The sequence below is a fragment of the Myxine glutinosa genome, chromosome 7 (genome assembly GCF_964187855.1).
Source record: "Myxine glutinosa chromosome 7, kmMyxGlut1.1, whole genome shotgun sequence".
Taxonomy (NCBI): domain Eukaryota; kingdom Metazoa; phylum Chordata; class Myxini; order Myxiniformes; family Myxinidae; genus Myxine; species Myxine glutinosa.
This window is the reverse complement of record NC_136267.1, coordinates 8,910,432-8,936,902: the sequence shown is the minus strand read 5'-3', so window position 1 is coordinate 8,936,902 and position 26,471 is coordinate 8,910,432. Positions and strand designations below refer to the sequence as shown.

The following is a 26,471-nucleotide window of genomic DNA, read 5'->3' as shown; positions in this document are numbered from 1 at the left end:
TCTCCAGAGACCTTGATGTTCCTGTGTCCACCCTACACAATGTTATCAGGAAATATAAGGCCCATTGCACTGTAGCCAACCTCCCTGGACGTGGCCACAAGAGAAACCTTGATCAAAGATTGCAGAGAAGGATTATTGGAAAGATGGAGAAAGCACCTCGATCAACTGCCAAACAGATTCAAGCTGACCTTCAGACACAAGGTACGACAGTTTCAACTCGCACCACCCTCACCAACTCGATGAAAGGGGTTTCTATGGTAGGAGACCCAGGAGGACCCCAATGCTGAGAGAGAGACATAAGAAAGCCCCACTGGAGTTTGTCGAAACACACCTGAAAAGCCAAAATACTTCTGGGAGAATGTCCTGTGGACAGATGAGACCAAATTAGAGATTTTTGGTAAAGCACATCATCTCTATGTTTACAGAAAACAAAATGAAGCCTTCAAAGAAAAGAACACCTTCCCTGCAGTCAAACATGGAGGAGGTTCAGTGATGTCTTGGGGTTGCTTTGCTGCCTATGGTACTGGGTACCTTGAATGTGTGCATGGCATCATTAAATCAGAAGATTACCAAGGCGTTTTGGAGCGCAATGTTCGACCCAGTGTAAGAAAGCAGGGTCTCCGTCGAAGGTCATGGGTCTTGCAGCAGGAGAATGACCCCAAACACACTTCAAAAAGCACCCAGGAATGCTCAAGACAAAACGCTGGACTGTTGGTTAAATTCCCAATTTTTGAGGACGTAATGTGGAGATCCCAGGAAAACCCCAAGGTGTTTGACTCAGTCTTCCTCCCATTTTAACTTTGTTGGTAAATGCGCGGGTGGTACCAGAACTGTTCCAGGTGGATTGTTCTTGAGAAAGGGATTCCATAAGGCTTTACTCTTGTCCCAGTTACACTTCAAAGAAGAACCGAGGCAAAAAAGATTTAAACATTCAACAAGTGCAGAGATATCATTGTCATTCTTAACAACTACACAGACATCATCTGCATAAGCCGACACAACTACTGAAGGACTCCCAAGGGATACAGTCACTCCTGAAATATTTTCCGAAATAAAATTCGGAGTGATTCCATTACCAAGGAAAATAACAACCGAGAAACCGGGCATCCTTGTCTCACCCCTCTTTGAACCTGTACCGGAGAATTGAGTTGGTTATTGATTTTAAATAAACTAAATATATTGATGTACAACAAAGTCACGTAGGCCCTAAAGTTGGCACCAAAGCCACATGCTTCCAGCACATGATGAAAAACAACATGATCAACACTGTCAAAAGCCCTTTCCAAATCAAGGAATATCATCCCAAAATATTTTTCCAAGCAATCACATTCCATGAAATCCCTGATCAAAAAAATATTATAAATAGATCTGATTGGGATGCAGTAATTCTGCTCAGGGTGGACTAGATCACCGATTACCATCTTCAACTGACTGGCCAACACTTTTGACAATATTTTGTAATCCGTACATAATAACGAGACCAGCCGCCAATTCTTTATCTGTCGTAGATCTCCAGTCTTTGGAATCAGTGACACCACCGCTCTTCTAAAGCTTCGTGGTAGTTCTCCATGCACCAAGGATGATTCCAAAATTCAGGGCCCACTAGGTCCCAAAAAGCCAAGAAAAATTCTGCCGGTAGGCCGTCAATCCCAGGAGCTTTCCCCGAGTCCATTTCAGCTAGGGCCTGCGTTAGCTCAGGCAACGTAATTGGTGAATCCAGGCCCAGGCTCTGATGCTCAGTTAGGGATGAAAGGTGAGAAGTTAAAAATTCCATGGTTTGCTCACAAACATTTTGCTTTGCATAAACCTTTGAAAAAAATTCTCTAATGCACAACCTTACATCTCCAGGGTTGGCGACCATGTTTCCCCTAAAGTCTAGTACAGAGAAATGGGTTTTGGATGAGGAGTTTACAAAATCCATTTGGAAGAAAGATTTACTAGGGGTGTCTGATACCTTTAAATTGTTTATTCTTAATCTGATTAACACCCTGCTACTTTCTCCTGAATCAGCTCTCTCAGTTGAACCTTCTTTTCAACCAATAACCTGTGGTCTCTTCTATTGTTATCTTTAGCCAGTTTACACTCTAACCGTATAATATCAGCTTCTAAACAAGTCATTGTTATATTCATTTGAAACAAACTGCTGACAAAACACTCTAATCTGAGCTTTTGTGTTATCCCACCATAATGCTAAAGAAGAGAAAGAGGGCTTTTTTGAAAGTTGGATGGCCCAAAAAGCACGGAAGGCGTCTTTAAACAAAACATCTCCAAGAAGACTGGTATTGAATTTCCAGTATGCACTTTTGCGTAAGGGTTGAGGGGAAAGAGGCCCATGGTAACTAAATGATGATCAGAAAACAAAGATGGAAAATGACTTGGAGAGAAAACCGCATTCCTGAAATGTGAGTTTATGTACAAAAGGTCAAGTCTAGCGAAGGTCATCGTCCCATTGGCACATCGTCCCCAAGTATACTCAGATTTGTTGGGGTAATGCAGTCTCCATGCATCTAGCACACCCACTGCCGAAAAATAATTCAACAAATCAGTATTACATTCGGGATGAGGTTCTGCTATATTCCGGTCTATACTGGGTTTAAAGGTGCAATTAAAGTCACCCCCCATGCAAATACAATTATTGAGATCTATCGACTGCATGTGTCGAATCAAAGATGAAAAAAAAGCTCTTCGCTCTACACACTCACTTGGTGCATAAACGTTGAATATAGTCAGGTTTGTTATGTAATTTCGTTCTTTTTTTGTGGAGATTAGCAAAACTATACATTTTTGGAAAGCTGATAGCACCAGGAATCCGAAAAACCATGTTTCCATTTGCGCAAATGTTTCTTTGGCGGCCATATTGGATTTTCAAAATGGCCACCATCGGAAACCTATTTTTCGCGATATCTCAACATCCGAACCACCTAGAGTGCTGATTCCAACACCTATACCCACATTTTTGGGGATGAGGAATCACATGAAGCCATCTAAAATAATCTACACCTACCCTGGGATACCAGGTGGCAGCCTACAGCGGATTTTCTACAAGGCAATGCCTTGGCCTTTTCGACGCCAAGATTGTTCCAGATTGGTTGTACTTGCACAAGGCCCGACACAAGGGAGACAGCAGTGTTTTTGAGCAGAACATCATAGTTAGCTATGACCAAGACCAGGACATCCGTATCAGGAGAGAAGAAGGTAAGCTGTTCTGCGTTGGGATTGCGGCGAGTTGCCAGCACTGCTTGGTGAATCATCAGAGTGTCTGCCTCCTCATGATTATTGTCTTCAAAATGCACGCCTTTGTTACTCTTGGCCTTTCCTGCTGCACATATAATTATCAGCTTGGAGGCATCTCTGTTGTACTCCAACGTTTTCTCAGCCAGATATTCTGCCAAATCTGACTTTGTCTGATCGTGTGACAAGAACCGCTTCATGGTGATGTGTTGGATCTTGGTATTGTCCTTCACTTGGTACTGGACTGGATTGTGCCCCCCTCGTCTTTTTTGTCTTGTGCTTTGCTTCAACGAATCGGCCTTGTAAGTATCAAACACGAGGATAACTTCGTCAAAATGTCTTGTCAGTGACATCAATCTGGTATTAAAGCTGACACTGAGATCTTCAACGGTTACTGTTGCAGCTGGTTTTGTCGACAATTTCTGTACAAGAACCATGGCGTCGACTACTGCTATTTTCATAGCTGCAGAGTTATGGACTTGAGCTTGAGGACTTGAGGTCGGAGCTAAGTCACCCGGAGCTAAGTCTCCATGTTTCACAAGGAGATGGATTAACTTTGACTTGTCAAGGCAAGGAAGCAGGTCACCGTTTGGTGCGAACAAGGCGCGAGGTGTAAGGGTGAATTCGTAGTTGCCTATTGCGTCTTTCTGGTCAACATCACGGCTTGATTTTGTCAATATCATCAGCCTTCCATACAAGTCTTTTGTTTCCTTCAAGTCGACTGACTTGTCCCTGAGCATGATCTTGGTCTTCTTCACACCAGACAAGTACATCGTGTTGTTTTCATTTTTCACGGCTGCAAATAAGCTGACTGTTCCGTTGATTCTTTCGTCAACATACTCTTCGTACAAGTGTTGACCAATGTTGTCGATATTCAGGATTTGTGACGTGTGCTCCTCTGGGACATAGGCATGTGTGATCAAGTTGTATATGCTATTTCCTTCTGTGGTAAATGGATTGCCATGACTCATGATAGCAGCCTTGATCTTTTCAACCGCTGTATTGTTCAGATTCACTGCCCTCGGACTAAGTTCGTGGTGTTCTGTCACTTTGTCTGTTTTGGTGTCGAACTGATCTTTGAATTCTCTGGTCAGCCGTGACAATTCTGGAGAGGCCATAAAGAATCTCTGCCTTGCATTGGCATTATTGGAGATGCCTGGAAGTCCAGAATGAACCTTCATTGCTCTGTTTTCCTGTTCACAAGCGTGGTCTGCACCGATTGATACAAAGGGGATGCTAGATTTCGTTACTGAGATATTTCCATTCTCGAGTTCCCTGTATGTGGCCGGATGCATCTTCCTCAGGTCATACATATCTGCTATGTATCGCGGCCAAAGACGTTTGTATTTGATACGATCCATGGAGAAAAATAGCTTGCTGAGTGCCTCACCAGATTCGAGGTGGAGTTTGAGATCTGCGTCCCGAGAAGCTTCCACAAAGAACAGAATTGTCTCCACTCGATGCAGGTAATTCATCAAGGACTTGAACATGGCTTTTTTGGATTGTTCTGTTTCCCAAGTCTTGAATATGTTCACAACATCAGCTGTAGTGATGACATTCAACAGTTTTGTGTTGGCTTCTTTCACACTTGTGGCTTTGGTGAACTTGTCCTTTTCTGAACATGCCTCGTCTATTTCTTCTGACATATCTGAGCAAACGGCTTTCAACTGTGGATAATCTTTGAAGAACAGGTCCAGCGCCATTTCATAAAGTGCTATATATGAATAAATATGAGCACGGAGAGTGCGTTTGTAATGCGAACATCTCAGGATCTGCCTTGTTGTTGAAGGTCCGTAGAGGTCGGCCTCTATCCACGCGTCATCAATACCTGAGTTCTCAATGGAAGTACCCAGGGCTCTCAAAGCAGCCATGACCACATGCAGCTCGCCAAGCCGAGGTACAACGGTACCTTTCAGGTCTGGCCTTGCATCCAGCAGCCTTATCACCTTTTCATAGAGGGCCATATCCCAGGAAATGACTGTAGGGTGGCTTGTACCAACAACTAAGTTCTTTAGCTGAGTTGTCTGAGAGATGATGGTCAGAAGAGTCGACCACTCGTGTGCTACTTCAGGTAGAAGGGGTAAGACTCCGACTTGTGTCAAACTGTGACTACCCGACAGCAATGAGTGGTATCCTGCCCAACCAGGTATATATGTGCTGTTTGATTTCTGCATTCTGGTGATCATAGAAGCAACCAACCATCCTAGATGTGTAAGGTGATACGCTGGTGATATACCATCCTTGCTGATGTGGAATGTGTCTGTTCTCTTTATGGTTTTCGGCACCGGCTTGTCACAATGAAGCATAGGAACCTGGTACGGGGTCACTGACAAACTGGTAGTGTCAGCTATGCTCAGTTGTGGCGCCAATGTTTCTCCTTGAGTGTCACGTTTTTGATAAACAGCAATGATTGTTCCATGGGTTGTCCCTTTGCCATCCACGCTGTCTTCAGCAAAGTCTGTGTTATCAGCTGCAAAAAACACAAAAGTTCCCTTCTTCAAAAATGGAGGAACATAAAGTCCTTGGAACTTCAGGGTGTTTTCCACAATGGCATTTGCTAGGGCTGTTTCGAGGTGCATAACACGACTGTACGAGACACAGTAACCTTGAGAGCAGAGACTTTCCAGGAGTTTCTTGTTTCTTGTGTCATGGTGAACTGCCAAGGCTAATCCTAGAGACTGTGGAGTTTCTTGTGATTTGGTTGATCGGAAGGTCGCAGAATCAGTTTTGGGCCTATAGTTCACTTGCTTGTCAGATTTGAATCCACCCAATAGCATCTGACTAACAGTGAGTACTTCTCTGTTAACATGAGTGGTTCGTTTTTCAGTTTCTAGTGTTTCTGTTGGCCCCACCATAACCCATCTGATCATTGCGTGGAGTGCTGCTGGAACATCATCTGTGCTGCTAGTGACCTGTATAGCATCGGATGAGTTTTCCTGTTGGTGGAAGTTCTTGATAATTCTGCGCAATGCCTTTGCTGCTTTATAGATAATATTCAGATCGTCTACTTCACTTTCTATCATGGCAGACTGAACCATATCGGATTCGCATGCATCTGGGGAGTAAAGAACAGAAGGTTTTCTCCTGTCCTTTTGCCTAACAGACGTTACGTGTGGTAGTTCTAGAAGAATTCTCTCCTTGAGCCAGTGTCTACTATATGCAGGGAAGTGGTGCGCCAATGCATCTGTGCCACCAAGCAAGTTGATGTATGTTGTTTCAATATGTGCCATGGATAAGTATTGTTTATTCTGAGTTTGACAGTCGACAAGGCTAATCAACTCAATCAAACATGATGTTTGAAACGGATGACCTCTCTCTGTTGTTCCCTTGTTATCCTTGGTACGTAACACATGGAATACATTTGTTGTCCAACATGACTTGTGGTATTGAACATCGATTGCATGTGCATCAGTGGGTGAGATGGATGTGTTTAACCTAGTTTGCAGGGTGAGATGGATGTGTTTAACCTAGTTTGCAGGGTGAGATTTCCAGACAGCTCCACAGCATCGTGTAATGCTTTCCCACCGTTTTCTGTTCTCAATGTGTACAATTTTTGCTCGTTATCTTCCTGGCAGAAAAAGCAATGTTCCTTAATGAATGGAGCTGTTGCAGAACGTGTAAACGGACTGGTGGTGGAAGTTGATGGTTCGTCCAGTTCTGTGCTTTTTCGCTTTTGTCCACGTTTTTTCTCTGTGTAGGAGCCGGCTGAAATGTGATATTGATGGCGGTCTTTGGCACGTTGTACCTTCTCTTTGTTGGCTGCATTTGAATAACAGATACGATGCCAAACTGCATTATTGAATTGCAGACTTTCACTTGTTTCATCCTTTAAGCGACTGTGAATTTTAACATATTTTCCATCATGGTAGGCTGCTCTATCATTAAGGGTTTGTAGCAAGTGTTCAAACGAGTCCGGTTTGGGCTGCTGGACAAGCGTTCCATATTTTGCTGAAGCGGTTTGACAAATTATGCAGTGCTGCCACTGTGTGGGCTGAGTCGTAACTTCACTCATCTTCTCTCAAGACCTGCAAATATATAAAACGACAACAGGTAAGTAATTGTGAGCTTCATGAGGTTTATTTTAAATGAACTATTAGGTCTGATATAATGACTTTCCATGTACATGAACTGAACATGTTGAAATGATCCCATTTATGACTATGACTGTACTGAGGCGAAACATCACTCAATGTGGTATACATATTCAGAAAAAAACATGTTTCCTGAAAGTGGCCATCTTGAAAATCCGCTGTAGGCTGCCACCTGGTATCCCAGGGTAGGTGTAGCTTATTTTAGATGGCTTCATGTGATTCCTCATCCCCAAAAATGTGGGTATAGGTGTTGGAATCAGCACTCTAGGTGGTTCGGATGTTGAGATATCGCGAAAAATAGGTTTCCGATGGTGGCCATTTTGAAAATCCAATATGGCCGCCAAAGAAAAATTTGCGCAAATGGAAACATGGTTTTTCGGATTCCTGGTGCTATAAGCTTTCCAAAAATGTATAGGTTTGCTAATCTCCACAAAAAAAGAACGAAATTATAAATCTGAACATAATGAACCTGACTAATAGTGTAAAACGAAAATTATTAATGACCAGTTCCAGAGAAATAAACCGGCCTTTAATCACCTCCTGGAAGAGGCATGACTCAGGTACAAGGCCTGGTCTGAGTAAAAAGGCTACACCAGCAGAAGAAGAAGACAAGTTTAAAAAAAAAAACACTGTCCTTTAAAGAGGCGACACCAGTCGTACTCCACATTTTGAATTATATGGCTTTCCTGGAGTAAGAGTACATCAATTTTCTTGCGCTCAAATAAACTTTTCACCTGAACCTGGTGGTTTTGGCTTGCACCTCCGCCGCTCATATTTAAGGTTCCAAAGGTGATTTTTTTTTTCATGGAATATCAAAAGGCTTGAGCGGTTGTTGGGAAATCTCGCTCCCTGCTTTTGTAACAGCCTTTCTCAGCCGATGAAACAGCGACCTTGTTAAATGAAATTAATTTGGCTTCCTAATTATGTCCTTTGCAGCCTGGATGAATGAAATTAAATCAGGAAAATGATATTTTACGATCACATATCATTGTCGGTAGGTTTCATTTAGAAAGGAAATAATCAGTTGAGGGGCTATGGATGACTGATCTGATGAAGATTGAGACAACTCAGTCATCTCAACTTCATCCTCTGAATCTGACAAATCAGAAACAGCTCTGCCCGGGTCACATATATCAGTCTGCGCTGTCCCCATTTTGATTCCAGCCAAGTCCGAAGTTTTGCTGGAATGTTCTAGTGTAGAGTCACCTTTACTCTGGTACCTGGGACATTCAACAGGAGCTGAAATCTCGGCTTCACGCTCCTGTGGGGAGATGTTCACTGGCTCAGTTGGAGAACCAGTGTCATGATTTAGATCTTGCATTGGTAAAGAGGAACTCGGGACTGAAACATTCCCATTCCGCTCGGTCTCAGCAGATTCCTTCTCCCTGGTGTCAATACAGCTTATGGACACCTGAGCAAGATGTTTAGAGGCGTCTTCACCCATACTGTCTTTATCCAACACTACCTTTTTCAAAGTAATGTTGGAGTTACAAGCACCAGGTGCTCTTCGTATTTTTGTCACCACAATGGGATTTTCTTCCATCTCCTCCCACAACAGGTGGGTTATCCGGGATTATTTCATTATTTACCAAATCAGCGGTGTTGTCGTTTTCACCAACAGGAACAGGAGTATTATCCCGACTCCTCATGTGCGAGGGAGCGGCGGTAGGAACCGTTCGGATATTTCGGTTTACCTTGTTTCATACGTTAGAGACCGGGGTGTTATCTCCTTTACAATCAGCGTCACTATGACCTGCTTCACCGCACCTTACACACGATACCTTCGGACAAAACCTTTTCACGTGGCCAAAAGCTCCGCAATGAAAACATGTTAATGAGGCTGATGACGCATACATCTGGTACTCATGGTTGTTCACCTTTACCTTGAACGTGATGTTTAACCCCGTGTCATCACCTCAATTCGGAAGCACCATATACACCTGCCGTCTGAAGCTCATCACGTGTTTAACACGTTCATCGTGAGACCGGAGCGGAATCATTGTGATTTTCGACACAACTGTTCCGTATCGGGACGAAACGGACATCAGCTGATCGCAGGTTATAAATGGAGGGACATTAGATATGACGACTCATCGACGGAGTGTCCATAGGCGACGCCAAGACAAAGAGACCATTTTCTGTGGTTAATCCCGCACTAACAACATCGTGAACGAATTTTTCCTCGGACACAAATACAACAACTTTCTGATTCATTCTCGATGTTGCTCGTACATTCTCACAACCGATTATTTTCCCCACCGACAAAACAATGTCCTCGGTGGAAGTTCCTTCAGGTGGAACACACACAAATGCATGCTTCCTCGTTAAGTTGTCTAACGCCTCTAACCGAGAGCGTTTATTCGCCATACCAGCAAATTAACACCCCCCACTTGTCCGAACCAGACAAGAAGGTATCAAACCTAAATAAATCGAACTAAAATAAATCGTGCATTATAAGCACAAAAAGGCTTACAAAGCATCGTCGAAGCCGGTAGGCCGCACCCAAAATGGGCCAGCTCTCAATCCTCTCTCTCTCGAAGACAAAGGTGTAGAAAGGGTGAAAACAAAATGCCAAAGCACACAGGATGGAAAAGGAGAGGGAGTCGGGGGGAGGGGGGGGGGCAGGAGAGGAGAAAACCATACAGAGGACTCAACACAAACCAGGGGAGTTGCACACAGCCGCCATTTTGCCTCGCCCAACACACAAACAGCCAGCCGGGGGTGAGAGAGAGAGAGATAGAGAGAGATACATAGATAGACAGAGAGAGATAGAGATAGATAGACAGATAGAGAGAGAAAGAGATGGAGATAGATAGATACATAGAGATAGATAGATACATAGATATATAGAGATAGATAGATACGTAGATACATAGAGATAGATAGATAGATAGAGAAAGAGAGTGAAAGCGAAAGAGAGGGAAAGAGAAAGAGAAAGAGAGGGAGAGAGAAAGAGAAAGAGAAAGGGAAAGAGAGAGGGAAAGAGAAAGAGAAAGGGAAAGAGAGAGGGAAAGAGAAAGAGAAAGAGAAAGAGAAAGAGAGAGAGAAAGAGAGAGGGAAAGAGAAAGAGAAAGAGAAAGAGAGAGGGAAAGGGAAAGAGAGAGGGAAAGAAAAAGAGAAAGAGAAAGAGAGAGAGAAAGAGAGAGGGAAAGAAAAAGAGAAAGAGAGAGAGAAAGAGAGAGGGAAAGAGAAAGAGAAAGAGAGAGGGAAAGAGAAAGAGAGAGAAAGAGAGAGGGAAAGAGAAAGAGAAAGAGAGAGGGAAAGAGAAAGGAATCTCCCGCGATGAAGCTATCTCTGAGGGCCTTTCACTCACTCACCGCAGGCAGGTAGGTGGTCTTTCTGTCTTCTACCGACTCCTCTCCGGCCTTGCTCCCCCAGCTCTCTCTGTGCTCTGTCCCCCAAATATTCCTACAGGTCGCACAAGATCTGCCAGCCACCCTCTGATGGTTAAACTGCCGAAATCTCGGCTCTCTGCTCACCTTCACTCTTTCATTCCTCTTTTCTCCCGCCTCTGGAACAAACTCCCACACTCACTTCAATCACACTCCTCCCTCCAGGTCTTCAAAACAGCTGTTCACCACCATCTCTTATCTTCCCCCATCCAAAACCTTGATCTTTTCTACCCCCACTAATTCACCCTAGATCCACCTTGTTTGAAATTCCAACTTCTTTCCTGGAAGTCTTGGCAGTGTCCATATGTTTTATACCTCTCCCACCCCCCCCCCCCCCCTTCCCATGCCTCCCCCCCAAAGCCCTCTCCCTCCCACAGTTCTCTCGATGTCTCCATGTCTCTCGGTCCCTGCTCTCAAATGTTGTGTTTGTGTCCTTCCCCCTCTCTCCCCATTTTGTCTACCGCTCCCGATGTTATTTGTTTTGTGTGTCTGTTTGTCTTTCTGTGTGATTAATGTTCGCTCTTTCACGAGCCTCGATCTTGTATACAAAAAAAAAAAAAAAAAAAAAAAAAAAAAAAGAGAGAGAGAGAAAGAGAGAGGGAAAGAGAAAGAGAAAGAGAAAGAGAAAGGGAAAGAGAAAGAGAAAGAGAAAGGGAAAGAGAGGGAAAGAGAAAGAGAAAGAGAAAGGGAAAGAGAAAGAGAAAGAGAAAGAGAGAGGGAAAGAGAAAGAGAGAGAGAGAGAGAGAGAGAGAGAGAGAGAGAGAGAGAGAGAGAGAGAGAGAGAGAGAGAGAGAGAGAGAGAGAGAGAGAGAGAGAGAGAGAGAGAGAAAGAGAAAGAGAGAGAGAGAGAGAGAGAGAGAGAGAGAGAGAGAGAGAGAGAGAAAGAGAAAGAGAAACAGAGACAGAAAGAGAAAGAGAAAGAGAAAGAGAAAGAGAAAGAAATATAAATAACCAAACCAAAGCAAAACAGAAGGGTGTGATGGTGGACGGGATATTGTTTTCCATATCCAGCCAGAAATTTCCATACCTGCAAACTGGAAACATTTTCTTTCCACAGGAGAAAACAAGGCCAATGTTGCTCAGCTTTAGACATGCAAGTCTACCTGTGTGGCGGGCACAAGGGACAATAATTCCGCGCACCAGTGGGTGGCGCGAGCGTCCAGGCGGGGAACTGAAATGCATGCCCCGCCTTTCGACCGATCGGCCATGCCCGGGGGCAAGGCGTGGCCTCGGGACTTATATGCGGGCTCTAAGCTCGAGCCCGCCCAGTGCTGAAATGCGAGCTCTGAATAAAGACTCTTGTTGTATCAACGCGTTGTGGCCTAACTCTCTGGCAATCGAGTCGTGTGTGTGCGCAGCACCACACTGGTGACCCCGATTGCTTCAGCCATTGCTGACCCCCAAACGCGCCATGGCTACCAACGCCGTCGCAATCAAACTCCCGGAGTTTTGGGAAGCGCAAGCCGACGTTTGGTTTGTGCAGGCCGAAGCTCAATTTCAGTTCCGGGGCATCACGGTGGACGAGACCCGGTACTACCACGTGGTCGCCGCCCTCGGGCCCGGCACTGCCGCCCGAGTCATGTCCATCCTTCGGCACCCGCCGGGCGACCACAAGTACGAGGCGCTCAAACGTCTCCTCCTCGCCACATTCGGGCTCACAGAGATCGAACGTGCCGACCGTCTCCTGGACCTTCCCGCCCTCGGCGACACACGACCATCCGTCCGGATGGATTTCATGCTGTCGCTGCTTGGAGACCAGCACCAGGATTTCTTGTTCCGCGCACTTTTCCTCCGCCAGCTACCGATACAGGTGCGCCTCGCGCTGGCCGGTTCCAACATCACGGAACCCCGTGCCCTGGCCAGAGAGGCCGACAAGTTTTTCGCGGCCTGTGACACGCGGTCGGTTTACGGTGCTGCCGTAGTGGATCCCGGTGCAGAGGCTACAGCGCCCCCAGCTTCCCTCGTGGCCGCTGCTGCGCCCCGCCCACTACCGCCGCCGCCACCACCACCGCCGCCGGCACGGCCGCCACCGCCGCAAACCTGGTGCTACTACCATGCCAGGTTCGGCCGCAAGGCTAAAACGTGCCGCCCGCCGTGTTCTTTTGACGGGTCGGGAAACGACCGGGCCAGCGCTCACTGGTGGCCCTGAGCGTCGGCCATTCCGGCAGCCTCCTGTTCATCACGGACACCTTGTCCGGGCGCCGTTTTCTTTGCGACACAGGAGCGCAGGGAAGCGTCCTCCCTGCCTCCACATCCGACAAGCAAGCCACGGGCCGGGGCCCCGCTTTGCTTGCCGTCAACGGTACACCCATCCGCACATTCGGGAAGCGTTGCCTCTCACTGCGGTTCGGAGGGCAGCGCTTTCAATGGTCGTTCGTTACCGCCAGCGTGCCAATGGCCCTGCTCGGCGCGGACTTCCTATGTGCGCATGGGCTGTTGGTCGACGTTAAGCGCAGACGTCTCGTCCAGGCCGAAACCTTCAGCTCGCTCGCTTGTTCGCTGAGCGGCTCGTTGAGCAGCTCGCTGAGCGGCTCACCGAGCGGCTTGCCAAGCGACTTGCTGAAAGGTTCCCTCCCGGCGAGGTTAGTCTGCACGCTTCCGGCAGCGGACGAGTTTACCCGCCTCCTCGCCAGTTTCCCGGCCCTCACGCGGCCCACCTTCTCAGCGGTGGCCGTCAAACACGGGGTGGAGCACCATATCCCCACGGTCGGGCCGCCGGTCTACGCCCGGGCACGCCGACTCGACCCCACAAAGCTCGCCGTGGCGAAAGCTGAGTTCACCATGCTGGAACGGCTGGGGATTGTACGGCGCTCCAACAGCGCTTGGGCTTCTCCTCTGCACATTGTGCCGAAGCCCGGCGGAGGATGGCGGCCGTGCAGTGACTACCGCCGGCTCATTGATGCCACCACCCCCGACCGCTACCCGGTCCCGCATATCCAGGACTTTTCCGCCCGGTTGGCAAACACGACCGTGTTCTCCAAGGTGGACCTCATCCGGGGCTACCACCAGGTCCCCGTCCAACCGGACGATGTCCCAAAGACGGCCGTCATCACCCCTTTCGGCCTCTGAGTTCCTGCGAATGCCTTTTGGGTTGAAGAATGCGGCCCAGGCGTTCCAACAGCTCATGGACAGCGTCTTGCGCGACTTACCTTTCATCTATGTCTACCTGGACGACATCCTAGTCGCGAGCGCGTCCCGGGAGGAGCACCTGCTCCACCTCCGCACACTTTTCGAACGCCTGGGCCAGCATGGCCTGATCATCAACCCCGCAAAGTGCCGTTTCGGCATCGCCGCCATCGACTTCTTGGGGCACCGCATCACCAGGCACGGGGCCGTCCCTTTACCGGCCAAGGTGGAGGCGGTCAGGGATTTCCCGCACCCCCGCACGATCAAGGGGCTCCAGGAGTTCCTTGGCATGGTAAATTTTTACCACCGCTCGTGCCCCACGTCGCCCAGCTCCTCCGCCCCTTGCACGAGGCCCTCCGGGGCAAGCCGGGCAAAGGTGACATCGCCTGGTCGGAGCCAATGGCCGCGGCGTTTGCGGGCGCAAAGCTAGCCCTGGCCAATGCCACCATGCTGGTGCACCCGGCGCCCGATGCACCAATCGCCCTCACCACCGACGCATCGGACTACGCGGTGGGCGCGGTGCACGAGCAGTGGGTGCGTGGTGCTTGGCAGCCGCTGGCGTTTTTTAGCTGGCAGCGTCGCCCGCACGAACGCCGCTATAGCACCTTCGACCGCGAGCTGCTCGGGCTCCACCTGGCGGTCCGACACTTCCGCCATCTGCTCGAGGGCCGCCCGTTCACGGCTTTCGTCGACCACAAGCCCCTTGTGTTTGTGATGGCCAAGGTCGCCGAGCCATGGTCGGCACGGCAGCAGCGTCACCTGTCTGCCGTGTCCGAGTACACAACGGACATCCGTCACGTCGCGTGTAAAGACAACCCGGTGGCGGATTGCCTTTCCCGGTCCGTCGCGCATGCGGTCCACCTCGGGATCGACTATGCCCGGATGGCGGAGGACCAGACCGCCAACCCCAGCGTCCAGGCCTTGCGGACCGCCGTCACGGGCCTCCATGTCACCCGAGGTGCCGTTCGACGTCGCGGGCGCGGCCCTCCTGTGCGACGTCTCCCTCGGCCGGCCTCGCCCCATCGTGCCCGCTGGCTGGCAGCGCCCGGTTTTCGACGCCATCCACGGCCTGTCCCACCCAGGCACAAAGGCCTCCCAGAAGCTCGTCGCGGCGAAGTTCATCTGGCATGGCCTCAGGAAGGACGTCCGCGACTGGGCCAGGACGTGCCTCGCGTGCCAGCGCACAAAGGTCCATCGCCACACCCAGGCCCCGTTGGCCCCGTTTACGGTGCCCAAGCGTCGGTTCGACCATGTCCACGTCGACTTGGTGGGACCTCTGCCCCCCTCGCGGGGGTTCACCCACCTCCTCACCATGGTGGACCGCACCACACGGTGGCCGGAGGCCGTGCCATTGGCGGCGACGTCTGCGGCTGATGTGGCGCAAGCCTTCATCGCCACTTGGGTTGCCCGGTTCGGTGCCCCCTCGGACATCTCGTCCGACCGCGGCCCCCAGTTCACCTCGGAGCTCTGGGGCGTGGTGGCGCAAGGGCTCGGCGTCAAACTGCACCGCACCACGGCCTACCACCCCCAGGCCAATGGCCTGTGCGAGCGCTTTCATCGCGCGATGAAGGCCGCGCTCCGGGCCAGCCTCCGCCACGGCAGCTGGGCCGACAGGCTCCCCTGGGTCCTGCTGGGCCTCAGGACGGTGCCCAAGGACGACCTGCGCGCGTCCTCGGCAGAGCTGGTCTTCGGGCAACCACTGCGGGTACCGGGCGAATTCATCCCCGACTCCACGGCTCCTTGGTCCGCGGCGTAACAGCGCTCCACCCTGCAGGAGACCGCCCGGAGGTTCGCCCCGGTGCCGACGGCACACCATGGTTGCCCATCCTCCCACGTCGCCCCAGAGCTTCGCACGGCGGAGTACGTCTTCGTCCGGCACGACGCCCACCGGGCACCGCTACGGCCCCCGTACGAAGGGCCCTTCCGCGTGCTGGAGACCGGGGACAAATATTTCACCGTCGACATCAGCGGTGCCCTGGATCGTATCTCAGTGGACCGCCTCAAGCCGGCCCACCTCGATCTGGACCACCCCCCGCAAGCAGCTCTGCCTCCGCGTCGAGGCCGGCCCCCGGCGGTCAGACCCCTGGCACCCCCCAGCCCCACCGTCCCGCTACCCCCCATCCCTGCACGCATCACCAGGGGGCGTTTCGGCCGGGTCATCTGGCTTCCCCGCAAGCTCACCCTTCAGGTGCGCGGGAATTCTGGGGGGGGGGGGGGTGCATGTGGCGGGCACAAGGGACAATAATTCCGCGCACCAGTGGGTGGCGCGAGCGTCCAGGCGGGGAACTGAAATGCATGCCCCGCCTTTCGACCGATCGGCCACGCCCGGGGGCAAGGCGTGGCCTCGGGACTTATATGCGGGCTCTAAGCTCGAGCCCGCCCAGTGCTGAAATGCAAGCTCTGAATAAAGACTCTTGTTGTAGCAACGCGTTGTGGCCTACCTCTCTGGCAATCGAGTCGTGTGTGCGCAGCACCACACCTGCACCATTCTCTGTTCTTGTATTTCTTGTACCCTTTCTCCAGTCTTTCCCTTTTATTCCACGGTTAATAAGATCAATCTATGTGTGACACATGATGGAAGTTTGGTTGAGCCTCTTATTCCAGCCTTTGGCTCTCCTTGTTTCTCTCTCCAATCCTGGCAGCTCGTGCATTACCTCAGTCAGCTGCAGGTTAATGTGTTGACCTTGCGCCAGATGATGTACAGCTCTTTCACAATCTTGTGTTTTGTGTAAAAACATTGAAACCTATTTATCAATAACAATACCCACCACAAGGGTCAATGACCACAAAACAATGACAACATTCACTCGAAAATGGAGTTCCCAAAGATTAGCAAATTTTCACAAGGTATCACAGGTACCTGACCTTTAGTTGAGCGAGATAATCGCAAGTACATATGTACTTTTCTTTTTTTTTACTAACCAATTATATAATTTCTTTGGTAATATGTCACAGTGCAAATGTGTGGTCAAACTCACTGGAGGCTTCGATGAACTTTGGGTACGCATCGTACGTTATAAGGGGAATAGGCAGGTCTCTGAAGTACAACTTCAATGCACCCGTCACAACGTTAATATCTTCGTAAACATCAGCAGAGATGTCCGCCTTCTCTCCATCTGCAAGCAAGGTGTTGTAAAAACATAATCACACATCATCAAAATTGAGATATAACGTTACTTATCACGACACTGTGATGAACCGAGTGCAGAGTCAACGGATCACAATGTCCAATCCAAATCGAACATTACACAAAGATCTCATATTAACACAAATATCGCATATTAACACAAATATCGAATATTAAATATCTCATATCAACACAAATATCTCACATTAACACAACTATCTCATATTAACACAAATATCGCATATTAACACAAATATTGCATATTAACACAAATATCTCATATTAACACAAATATCGCATATTAACACAAATATCGCATATTAACACAAATATCGAATATTCAATATCTCATATCAACACAAATATCTCATATTAACACAAAGATCTCATATTAACACAAATATCGCATATTAACACAAATATCTCATATTAACACAAATATCTCATCAACACAAATATCTCATATTAACTCAAATATCTCATATTAACACAAATATCGCATATTAACACAAATATCTCATAATAACACAAATATCTCATATTAACAAAAACTAGGGCGTGCCCGTACGTGGGTGCAAAAAAACATGCGTGCAAACAACAACAACAAAAAAAAACTTTGAAACCACGTGGCAGTAACGACCACAGAACCCCCCCCCCCCTCTATTTACATGAAATGGTTTGGTCCATTCGCAAAGCCAAAGCGAACGGCTTGCGAGTACGGTAGAACCCCCCCCCCCTCTATTTACATGAAATGGTTTGGTCCATTCGCAAAGCCAAAGCGAACGGCTTGCGAGTACGGTGACCATACCTTGGGAACCACTTGTCCGATTAATTTCAAACCTTGAAAAGGCACATCCTCGGGTCCCCAGCAATATACCTGGCAAGTTTCAAGTATATCGGACCCGTGGTTGTCGAGAAACAGCGGTCACAGACAAACACACACACACACACACACAGACACACACACAGAGATTACTGGAATTATAGATAGACTAGGACGTGCCCGTACGTGGCGTACCCGTAACCGTACCCGTACCGTACCCGTACCCGTGACGTGCCCGTAATGAATATGTACAAAATATAAATATGTATGTACTACAATCGATCGTACCTTACAACAATCAACACAGATTGCAACGTCAAATAAATGAATACGCTCTCAAATGTGCCGTCCGAGGCAGCGTCTGCTCGCCACGTTCAGCGTCACTATGACTATCCGTAAGTCCGGAAGTGACGTCCTCATTTGACTGTCCGGAAGGTCGCATATCGCAGTTACGATGAATCGCAAATTAGTTTTAATTAGTTTTAAAACATAGTTTAACGCCAACATAGTTTGCCAACGTGAAATAAATGAATACGCTCTCAAATGTGCCGTCCGAGGCAGAGTCTGTTCGCCACGTTCGGCACACGTGATAGCTCGCTGCTCTCTGATTGGTTGAATCGTTTTTTGGACATAGCTCGGTAACTACTTGTCCGATTAATATGAAACCTTGAAAAGGCACATCCTCAGGTCCCCAGCAATATACCTGGCAAGTTTCAAGTATATCGGACCCGTGGTTGTCGAGAAACAGCGGTCACAGACAAACACACAGACATACACACATACACACACACACACACACACACACAGAGATTACTGGAATTATAGATAGACTAGGGCATGCCCGTACTATATATAAGCTAGGACGTGCCCGTACGTGGGTGCCCGTTCCTTGCCAAAAAAAAAAAAAAAAAAAAAATTGTGTAGGGGTGTGTGTGTGTAAACATCCTAGGGCGTGCCCGTACGTGGGTGCAAAAAAACATGCGTGCAAACAACAACAACAAAAAAAAAACTTTGAAACCACGTGGCAGTAACGACCACAGAACCCCCCCCCCCCCCTCTATTTACATGAATGGTTTGGTCCATTCGCAACGACCACAGAACCCCCCCCCCCCTCTATTTACATGCAATGGTTTGGTCCATTCGCAACGCCAAAGCGAACGGCGAACGGCTAAATCGCCATAGCTCGGTAAGTACTTGTCCGATTAATTTCAAACCTTGAAAAGGCACATCCTCGGGTCCCCAGCAATATACCTGGCAAGTTTAAAGTATATCGGACCCGTGGTTGTCGAGAAACAGCGGTCACAGACAAACATACAAACACACATACACACATACACACATACACACATACACACAGAGATTAATGGAATTATAGATAGACTAGGGCATGCCCGTACGTGGGTGCCCGTTCCTTGCCAAAAAAAAAAAAAAACGCTACCCGTACGCTCTACCCCGCCCGTACGCCCGTACGCCCGTAAACAAAAAAAACAACGCTCTTCGCTTCCGCCCTTCGCTCTGGGAGAAATAATGCGCATAAGAAATCGAGAAATTATTATTTTCTCCGGAAGAAATCGAATTACGAACCGTAATGGCGCACGCGCTCGGCTCGGCTCGCAACAACGCGTTCTGTGATTGGCTGCCGGAAGTGAAGTCTTCACTGTCCGGAAGGTCGCAAATCGCAGTTACGATGAATCGCAAATTAGTTTTAATTAGTTTTAAAACATAGTTTAACGGCAACATAGTTTGCAAACGTGAAATAAATGAATACGCTCTCAAATGTGCCGTCCGAGGCAGAGTCTGTTCGCCACGTTCGGCACACGTGATAGCTCGCTGCTCTCTGATTGGTTGAATCGTTTTTTGGACATAGCTCGGTAACTACTTGTCCGATTAATTTCAAACCTTGAAAAGGCACATCCTCGGGTCCCCAGCAATATACCTGGCAAGTTTCAAGTATATCGGACCCGTGGTTGTCGAGAAACAGCGGTCACAGACAAACAAACACACACACAGACATACACACATACACACACACACACACACACACACACACAGAGATTAGTGGAATTATAGATAGATATCACATATTAACACAAATATCTCAAATTAACACAAATATCGCATATTAACACAAATATCTCATAATAACACAAATATCACATATTAACACAAATATCTCATATTAACACAAATATCTCATATTAACACAAACATCTCATATTAACACAAATATCGCATATTAACACAAATATCTCATATTAACACAAATATCTCATCAACACAAATATCTCATATTAACTCAAATATCTCATATTAACACAAATATCTCATATTAACACAAACATCTCATATTAACACAAATATCGCATATTAACACAAATATCTCATAATAACACAAATATCTCATATTAACAAAAATATCACATATTAACACAAATATCTCAAATTAACACAAATATCGCATATTAACACAAATATCTCATAATAACACAAATATCACATATTAACACAAATATCTCATATTAACACAAATATCTCATATTAACACAAACATCTCATATTAACACAAATATCGCATATTAACACAAATATCTCATATTAACACAAATTTCTCATATTAACACAAATATCTCATATTAACACAAACATCTCATATTAACACAAACATCTCATATTAACACAAATATCGCATATTAACACAAATATCGTATATTAACACAAATATCTCATAATAACACAAATATCTCATATTAACACAAATATCACATATTAACACAAATATCTCATATTAACACAAATATCTCATATTAACACAAACATCTCATATTAACACAAATATCGTATATTAACACAAATATCTCATAATAACACAAATATCTCATATTAACACAAATATCACATATTAACACAAATATCTCAAATTAACACAAATATCGCATATTAACACAAATATCTCATAATAACACAAATATCGCATATTAACACAAATATCTCATATTAACACAAATATCTCATATTAACACAAATATCTCAAATTAACACAAACATCTCATATTAACACAAATATCGCATATTAACACAAATATCTCATAATAACACAAATATCTCATATTAACACAAATATCACATATTAACACAAATATCTCAAATTAACACAAATATCGCATATTAACACAAATATCTCATAATAACACAAATATCTCATAATAACACAAATATCGCATATTAACACAAATATCTCATATTAACACAAATATCGCATATTAACACAAGGATCTCATATTAACACAAATATCGCATATTAACACAAATATCGAATATTAACACAAATATCGAATATTAAATATCTCATGTCAACACAAATATCTCATATTAACACAAATATCTCATATTAACACAAATATATCCATGGAAATTTCTGGTATCCATGGAAATATCCACGCATAGCTTGCAGACTTCCTCTCTGGTCGGAGTCAACGTGTGGCCCTGAATGGGTTTCTCTCATCTCCCCTTCCTGTTCAGGCTGGAGTTCCCCAAGGTAGTGTTCTGGGCCCTGTGCTTTTTCTGGTCTTCATCAATGATCTCGCTGACTCTCTTGAAAATCCTCTCTATCTCTTTGCTGACGACTCCACTCTCTGACGCTCCATTCCTCATCCCTCAGATCGGCAGTCTGCAGCTTCCTCACTCTCTGCAGACCTGGACAAAATCACAGACTGGTCAAACAAGTGGAACATGTCTTTCAATCCTGACAAAACTCACACTCTCACGATGTCTGTCTGAAAAGACCGACTGGACAACCCTACCATCTACTTTCTCAACAATCCTCTCCAAGAAGTTCTGTCACTCAAGCTCTTAAGTCTCACTATCTGCCATGATATTTCCTGGGAAATCCACATTTCCAAGCTGGCCTCCAAAGCAAGTAGCCGACTGGGCATCCTCCGTCGTGCGAAGCCCTTCCTTGGCACACCTGAGCTCCTCACCTGCAGCTCAATGGAATACTGCTCTCCCCTCTGGGCTGGTGCTTTGGTTTCACGCTGTTGAAACCAAAGCTTTCAGAAACATTGGAATCTCCCGCGATGAAGTTGATTGTGAGGGCCTTTCACTCACTCACTGCAGCCAGGTAGGTCGTCTTTCTGTCTTCTACCGACTTCTTTCCAGACTTACTCCCCCAGCTCTATCTGTGCTCTGTCCCCCAAATATTCCTACAGGTCGCACAAGATCTGCCAGTAACACTTTTCTGGTGAAATTGCCAAAATCAAGACTTTCTGCTCACCTTCACTCTTTCATTCCTCTTTACTCCCGCCTCTGGAACAAACTCCCTCACTCTCTTCAATCCCACTCCTTCCTCCAGGTCTTTAAAACAGCTGTTCACCACCATCTCTTATCTTCCGTCATTCAAAACCTTGATCTTTTCTACCCCTGTTAATTCACCCAGATCCACTTTTTTGAAATACCAACTTCTTTCCTGGATGTCCCAGCAGTGTCCATGTGTTTTATACCTCTCTCACCCCCCCCCCCCCCCCTTCCCATGCCTCCTATCCCCAAGTCCTCTCCCTCCCACAGATCTCCCAATGTCCCTGTTCTCTGTTGTTGTACTTGTGTGCTTCCCTCTCTGTCCGCATCTTGTCTCCCACTTTCTCTATTGTATGTTTTGTGTGTTGGTTTTTTTTTAATGATTAATGTTAGCTCTTATGCCTCACAAATAAAGCAGGATCTTGTATACAAAAAAAAAAGAAGTCATATCAACACAAAGATCTTATATTAACACAAAGGCAGCCGTGTGGGTGAAGCGAGTGCAGGCAGAGGCGATGGTAGGGTGGATATAGATACGAATGAGGCCAGGAGGGTGATGGGTTTATTTGGCGATTAAACTAAATATGTGGAATGCAAACAAAGTATTGTTCATGAAGGCTAGTGTCGATCTGCATTGGCGGACAGGTAGATTGTTGGCAGAGGTATGCTCACTACCGTGGGAAGTAAGGAGCAGCTGACGTTTCGGGCATTAACCCTTCTTCAGTGCAAGCGGTCAGCATCCTTGCCCTCCTTGCTCCATTGAAAGGTTAATGCCCGAAACGTCAGCTGCTCCTTTCTTCCCATAGTGGTTAGCATAGCTCAATCAATGTCTTACTGATTCCATACATTGTTAAATACATACACAATTTATTCTGCAGGAAGACATGTAAAATGTAAAGACAAGGATGCTTTAACAAATCTTGTTATTCACAATATTGCCTTACACTGTGGCAAATCACCGAATAGAAATCTATGCGAAGGCATCATGTGCCAATCATGCATAAATTGTGTGATAAATGCAAGAAAAGGTGCCATGGACACCAGGTGCAAGCCCTGTGGAAAGCATGTGCAAGCCCAAGTGGAAAGCAGGTGCAAGCCACAAGGAAAGCAGGTGCAAGCAACAAGGAGAGCAGGTGCAAGCCACAAGGAGAGCAGGTGCAAGCCACAAGGAAAGCAGGTGCAAGCCGCAAGGAAACAAGGTGCCAGCCGCAAGGAAACCAGGCGCAAACCTCATGGAAACAAGGTTCCAGCCGCAAAAAAGACCAGGTGCAAGCTGCAAGAAAACCAGGCGCAAGCCACAAGAAAACCAGCCACAAACCACATAGCAACCAGGCGCAAACCACATGGAATCCAGGCGCAAGCTGCAAGAAAACCAGGTGCAAGCCGCAAGAAAACCAGCCACAAACCACATAGCAACCAGGCGCAAACCACATAGCAACCAGGCGCAAACCACATAGCAACCAGGTGCAAGCCGCAATAAAACCAGGTGCAAGCCGCAAGAAAACCAGGCACAAACCTCATGGAAACAAGGTTCCAGCCGCAAAAAAGACCAGGTGCAAGCTGCAAGAAAACCAGGCGCAAGCCACAAGAAAACCAGCCACAAACCACATAGCAACCAGGCGCAAACCACATGGAATCCAGGCGCAAGCTGCAAGAAAACCAGGTGCAAGCCGCAAGAAAACCAGCCACAAACCACATAGCAACCAGGCGCAAACCACATAGCAACCAGGCGCAAGCCGCAATAAAACCAGGTGCAAGCCGCAAGAAAACCAGGTGCAAGCCGCAGGAAAACCAGGCACAAGCCACATGGAAACAAGTCACAAACCAAATGGAAACCAGGTGCAAGCTGCATGGAAACAAGGCACAAGCCAGATGGAAAGCAGTCATAAGCCACATGGAAACCAGGCACAAACCAAATGGAAACCAGGTGCAAGCCAAATAAAAACAGGCACAAGCCAAATTGAACCAGGCGCAAAACACATGAAAACCAAGTGCAGGGCATATAAAACCAGGTGCAAGCCAAATGGAAACCAGGCGCAAAACACATGAAAACCAGGTGCAAGCCAAGTGGAAAGCAGGCACAAGACCAATGGAAACCAGGTGTAAAACCAAATGGAAACCAGGTGCAAACCACATGGAAACCAGGTGCAAGCCACAAAAAAAACCAGGTGCAAGCCATAAGAAAACCTGGCGCAAACTGCAAGAAAAGCAGGCGTAAGCCGCAAGAAAACTAGGCATAAATGGCGCAAGAAAACTAGGCGCAAGCCGCAAGGAAACCAGGCGCAAGGCGCAAGGAAACCAGGCACAAGCCGCATGAAAACCAGGAGGAAGCCAAATGGAAACCAGGTGCAAGCCACGTGCATATGATATGCAATTTGCATGGAATCCGGGTGCAAGCTGCAAGAAAACCAGGCACAAGCCACATGGAAACAAGGCCCAAGCCACAAGAAAACCAGGTGCAAGCCACATGGAAACCAGGCCCAAGCTGCAAGAAAACCAGGTGCAAGCCACAAGAAAACCAGGCGCAAGCCACAAGAAAACCAGGCACAACCAACAAGAAAACCAAGCACAAACCAGATGGAAACCAGGCGCAAACCACATGGCAACCAGGCGCAAACCACATGGAAACCAGGCGCAACCTGGAAGAAAACCAGGTGCAAGCCGAAAGAAAACCAGACATCAGTCGCAAGAAAACCAGGCACAAGTCGCATGGAAACCAGATGCAAACCAAATTGAAACCAAGAGGAAACCACATGGAAACCAGGTGCAAGCCGCAAGAAAACCAAGCACAAGCCGCAAGAAAACCAGGCACAAGCGGATTGGTAATCAGGCGCAAGCCGCAAGAAAACCAAGGCAAAAGCTGCAAGAAAGCCAGACACAAGCAGATGGAAACCAGGTGCATGTTGCAAGAAAACCAAGCAAAAGCCGCAAGAAAACAAGGCACAAGCCACAAGAAAACCAGGCACAAGCCGCAAGAAAACCAGGCGTAAGCCCCAAGAAAACAAAGCGTAAGCCGCAAGAAAATCAGGCACAAGCCGCAAGAAAACCAGGTACAAGCTGCAAGAAAACCATGCGTAAGCTGCAAGAAAACCATGCGTAAGCTGCAAGAAAACCAGGCACGAGCCGCAAGAAAACCAGGAGCAAGCCACATGGAAACCAGGCGCAAGCCGCAAGAAAACCAGGCGCAAGCCACAAGAAAACCAGGCGCAAGCCGCAAGAAAACCAAGCGTAAGCCGCAAGAAAACCAAGCGTAAGCCGCAAGAAAACCAGGCACAAGCCACAATAAAACCAGGTGCAAGGCACAAGCCGCAAAAAAACCAGGAGCAAGCCACATGGAAACCAGGCGCAAACCACATGGCAACCAGGCACAAACCATATGGAAACCCAGTGCAAGCTGCAAGAAAACCAGGCACAAGTCGCATAGAAACCAGGCGCAAACCACATGGCAACCAGGCACAAACCACATGGAAACCAGGTGCAAGCTGCAAGAAAACCAGGCACAAGCCGCAAGAAAACCAGGCACAAGCGGATTTGAAACCAGGCGCAAGCCGCAAGAAAACCAGGCGAAAGACGCAAGAAAGCCAGGCACAATCGGAATGGAAACCAAGCGCAAGTTGCAAGAAAACCAGGTGCAAGTTGCAAGAAAACCAGGTACAAGTCGCATGGAAACCAGGCACAATCCAAATGGAAACTAGGAGCAAACCACATGGAAACCAGGCACGAACCGCAAGAAAACCAAGCGTAAGGCACAAGAAAACCAGGCATGAGCAGCAAGAAAACCAGGCACAATCCGCAAGAAAGGCAGGCGTAAGCCGCAAGAAAACCAGGTGCAAGCCGCAATAAAACCAGGCATAAGCCGCAAGAAAACCAGGCATATGCCGCAATGAAAACCAAGTGTAAGCCACAAGAAAATCAGGCACGAGCCACAAGAAAACCAGGCACAAGCCGCAAGAAAACCAGGTATAAGGCGCAAGAAAACCAGGCATATGCCGCAAGAAACCCGGCGTAAGCCACAAGAAAGCCAGGCAAAACCGCAAGAAAACCAGGACAAGCCGCAAGAAAGCCAGGCAAAAGCCGCAAGAAAACCATGACAAGCCGCAAGAAAACCAGGCGTAAGCCGCAAGATAACCAGGCATAAGCCGCAAGAAAACCAGGCATAAGCCACAAGAAAACCAGGCATAAGCCGCAAGAAAACCAGGTATAAGCCGCAAGAAAACCAGGCATAAGCCGCAAGAAAATCAAGCGTACGCTGCAATAAAACCAGGCACGAGCCACAAGAAAACCCGGCACGAGCCGCAAGAAAACCAGGCGCAAAGCCGCAAGAAACCCAGGCGTAAACTGCAAGAAAACCAGGCACAAGCGGATTTGGAAACCAGCCGCAAGCCGCAAGG

The 26,471-nt window shown here is 47.4% G+C and overlaps 1 protein-coding gene across 1 annotated transcript in view; it reads right to left on the bottom strand.

The window, feature by feature from the left end:
- Window positions 1–26,471, bottom strand: part of LOC137430697 (N-chimaerin-like) — a 247,066-nt gene that overhangs the window by 44,609 nt on the left and 175,986 nt on the right. Inside the window, exon 11 of the mRNA XM_078781272.1 lies at window positions 16,819–16,956. Coding sequence (XP_078637398.1) covers window positions 16,819–16,956 — 138 coding nt within the window. The remainder of the gene's footprint in view (window positions 1–16,818; window positions 16,957–26,471) is intronic.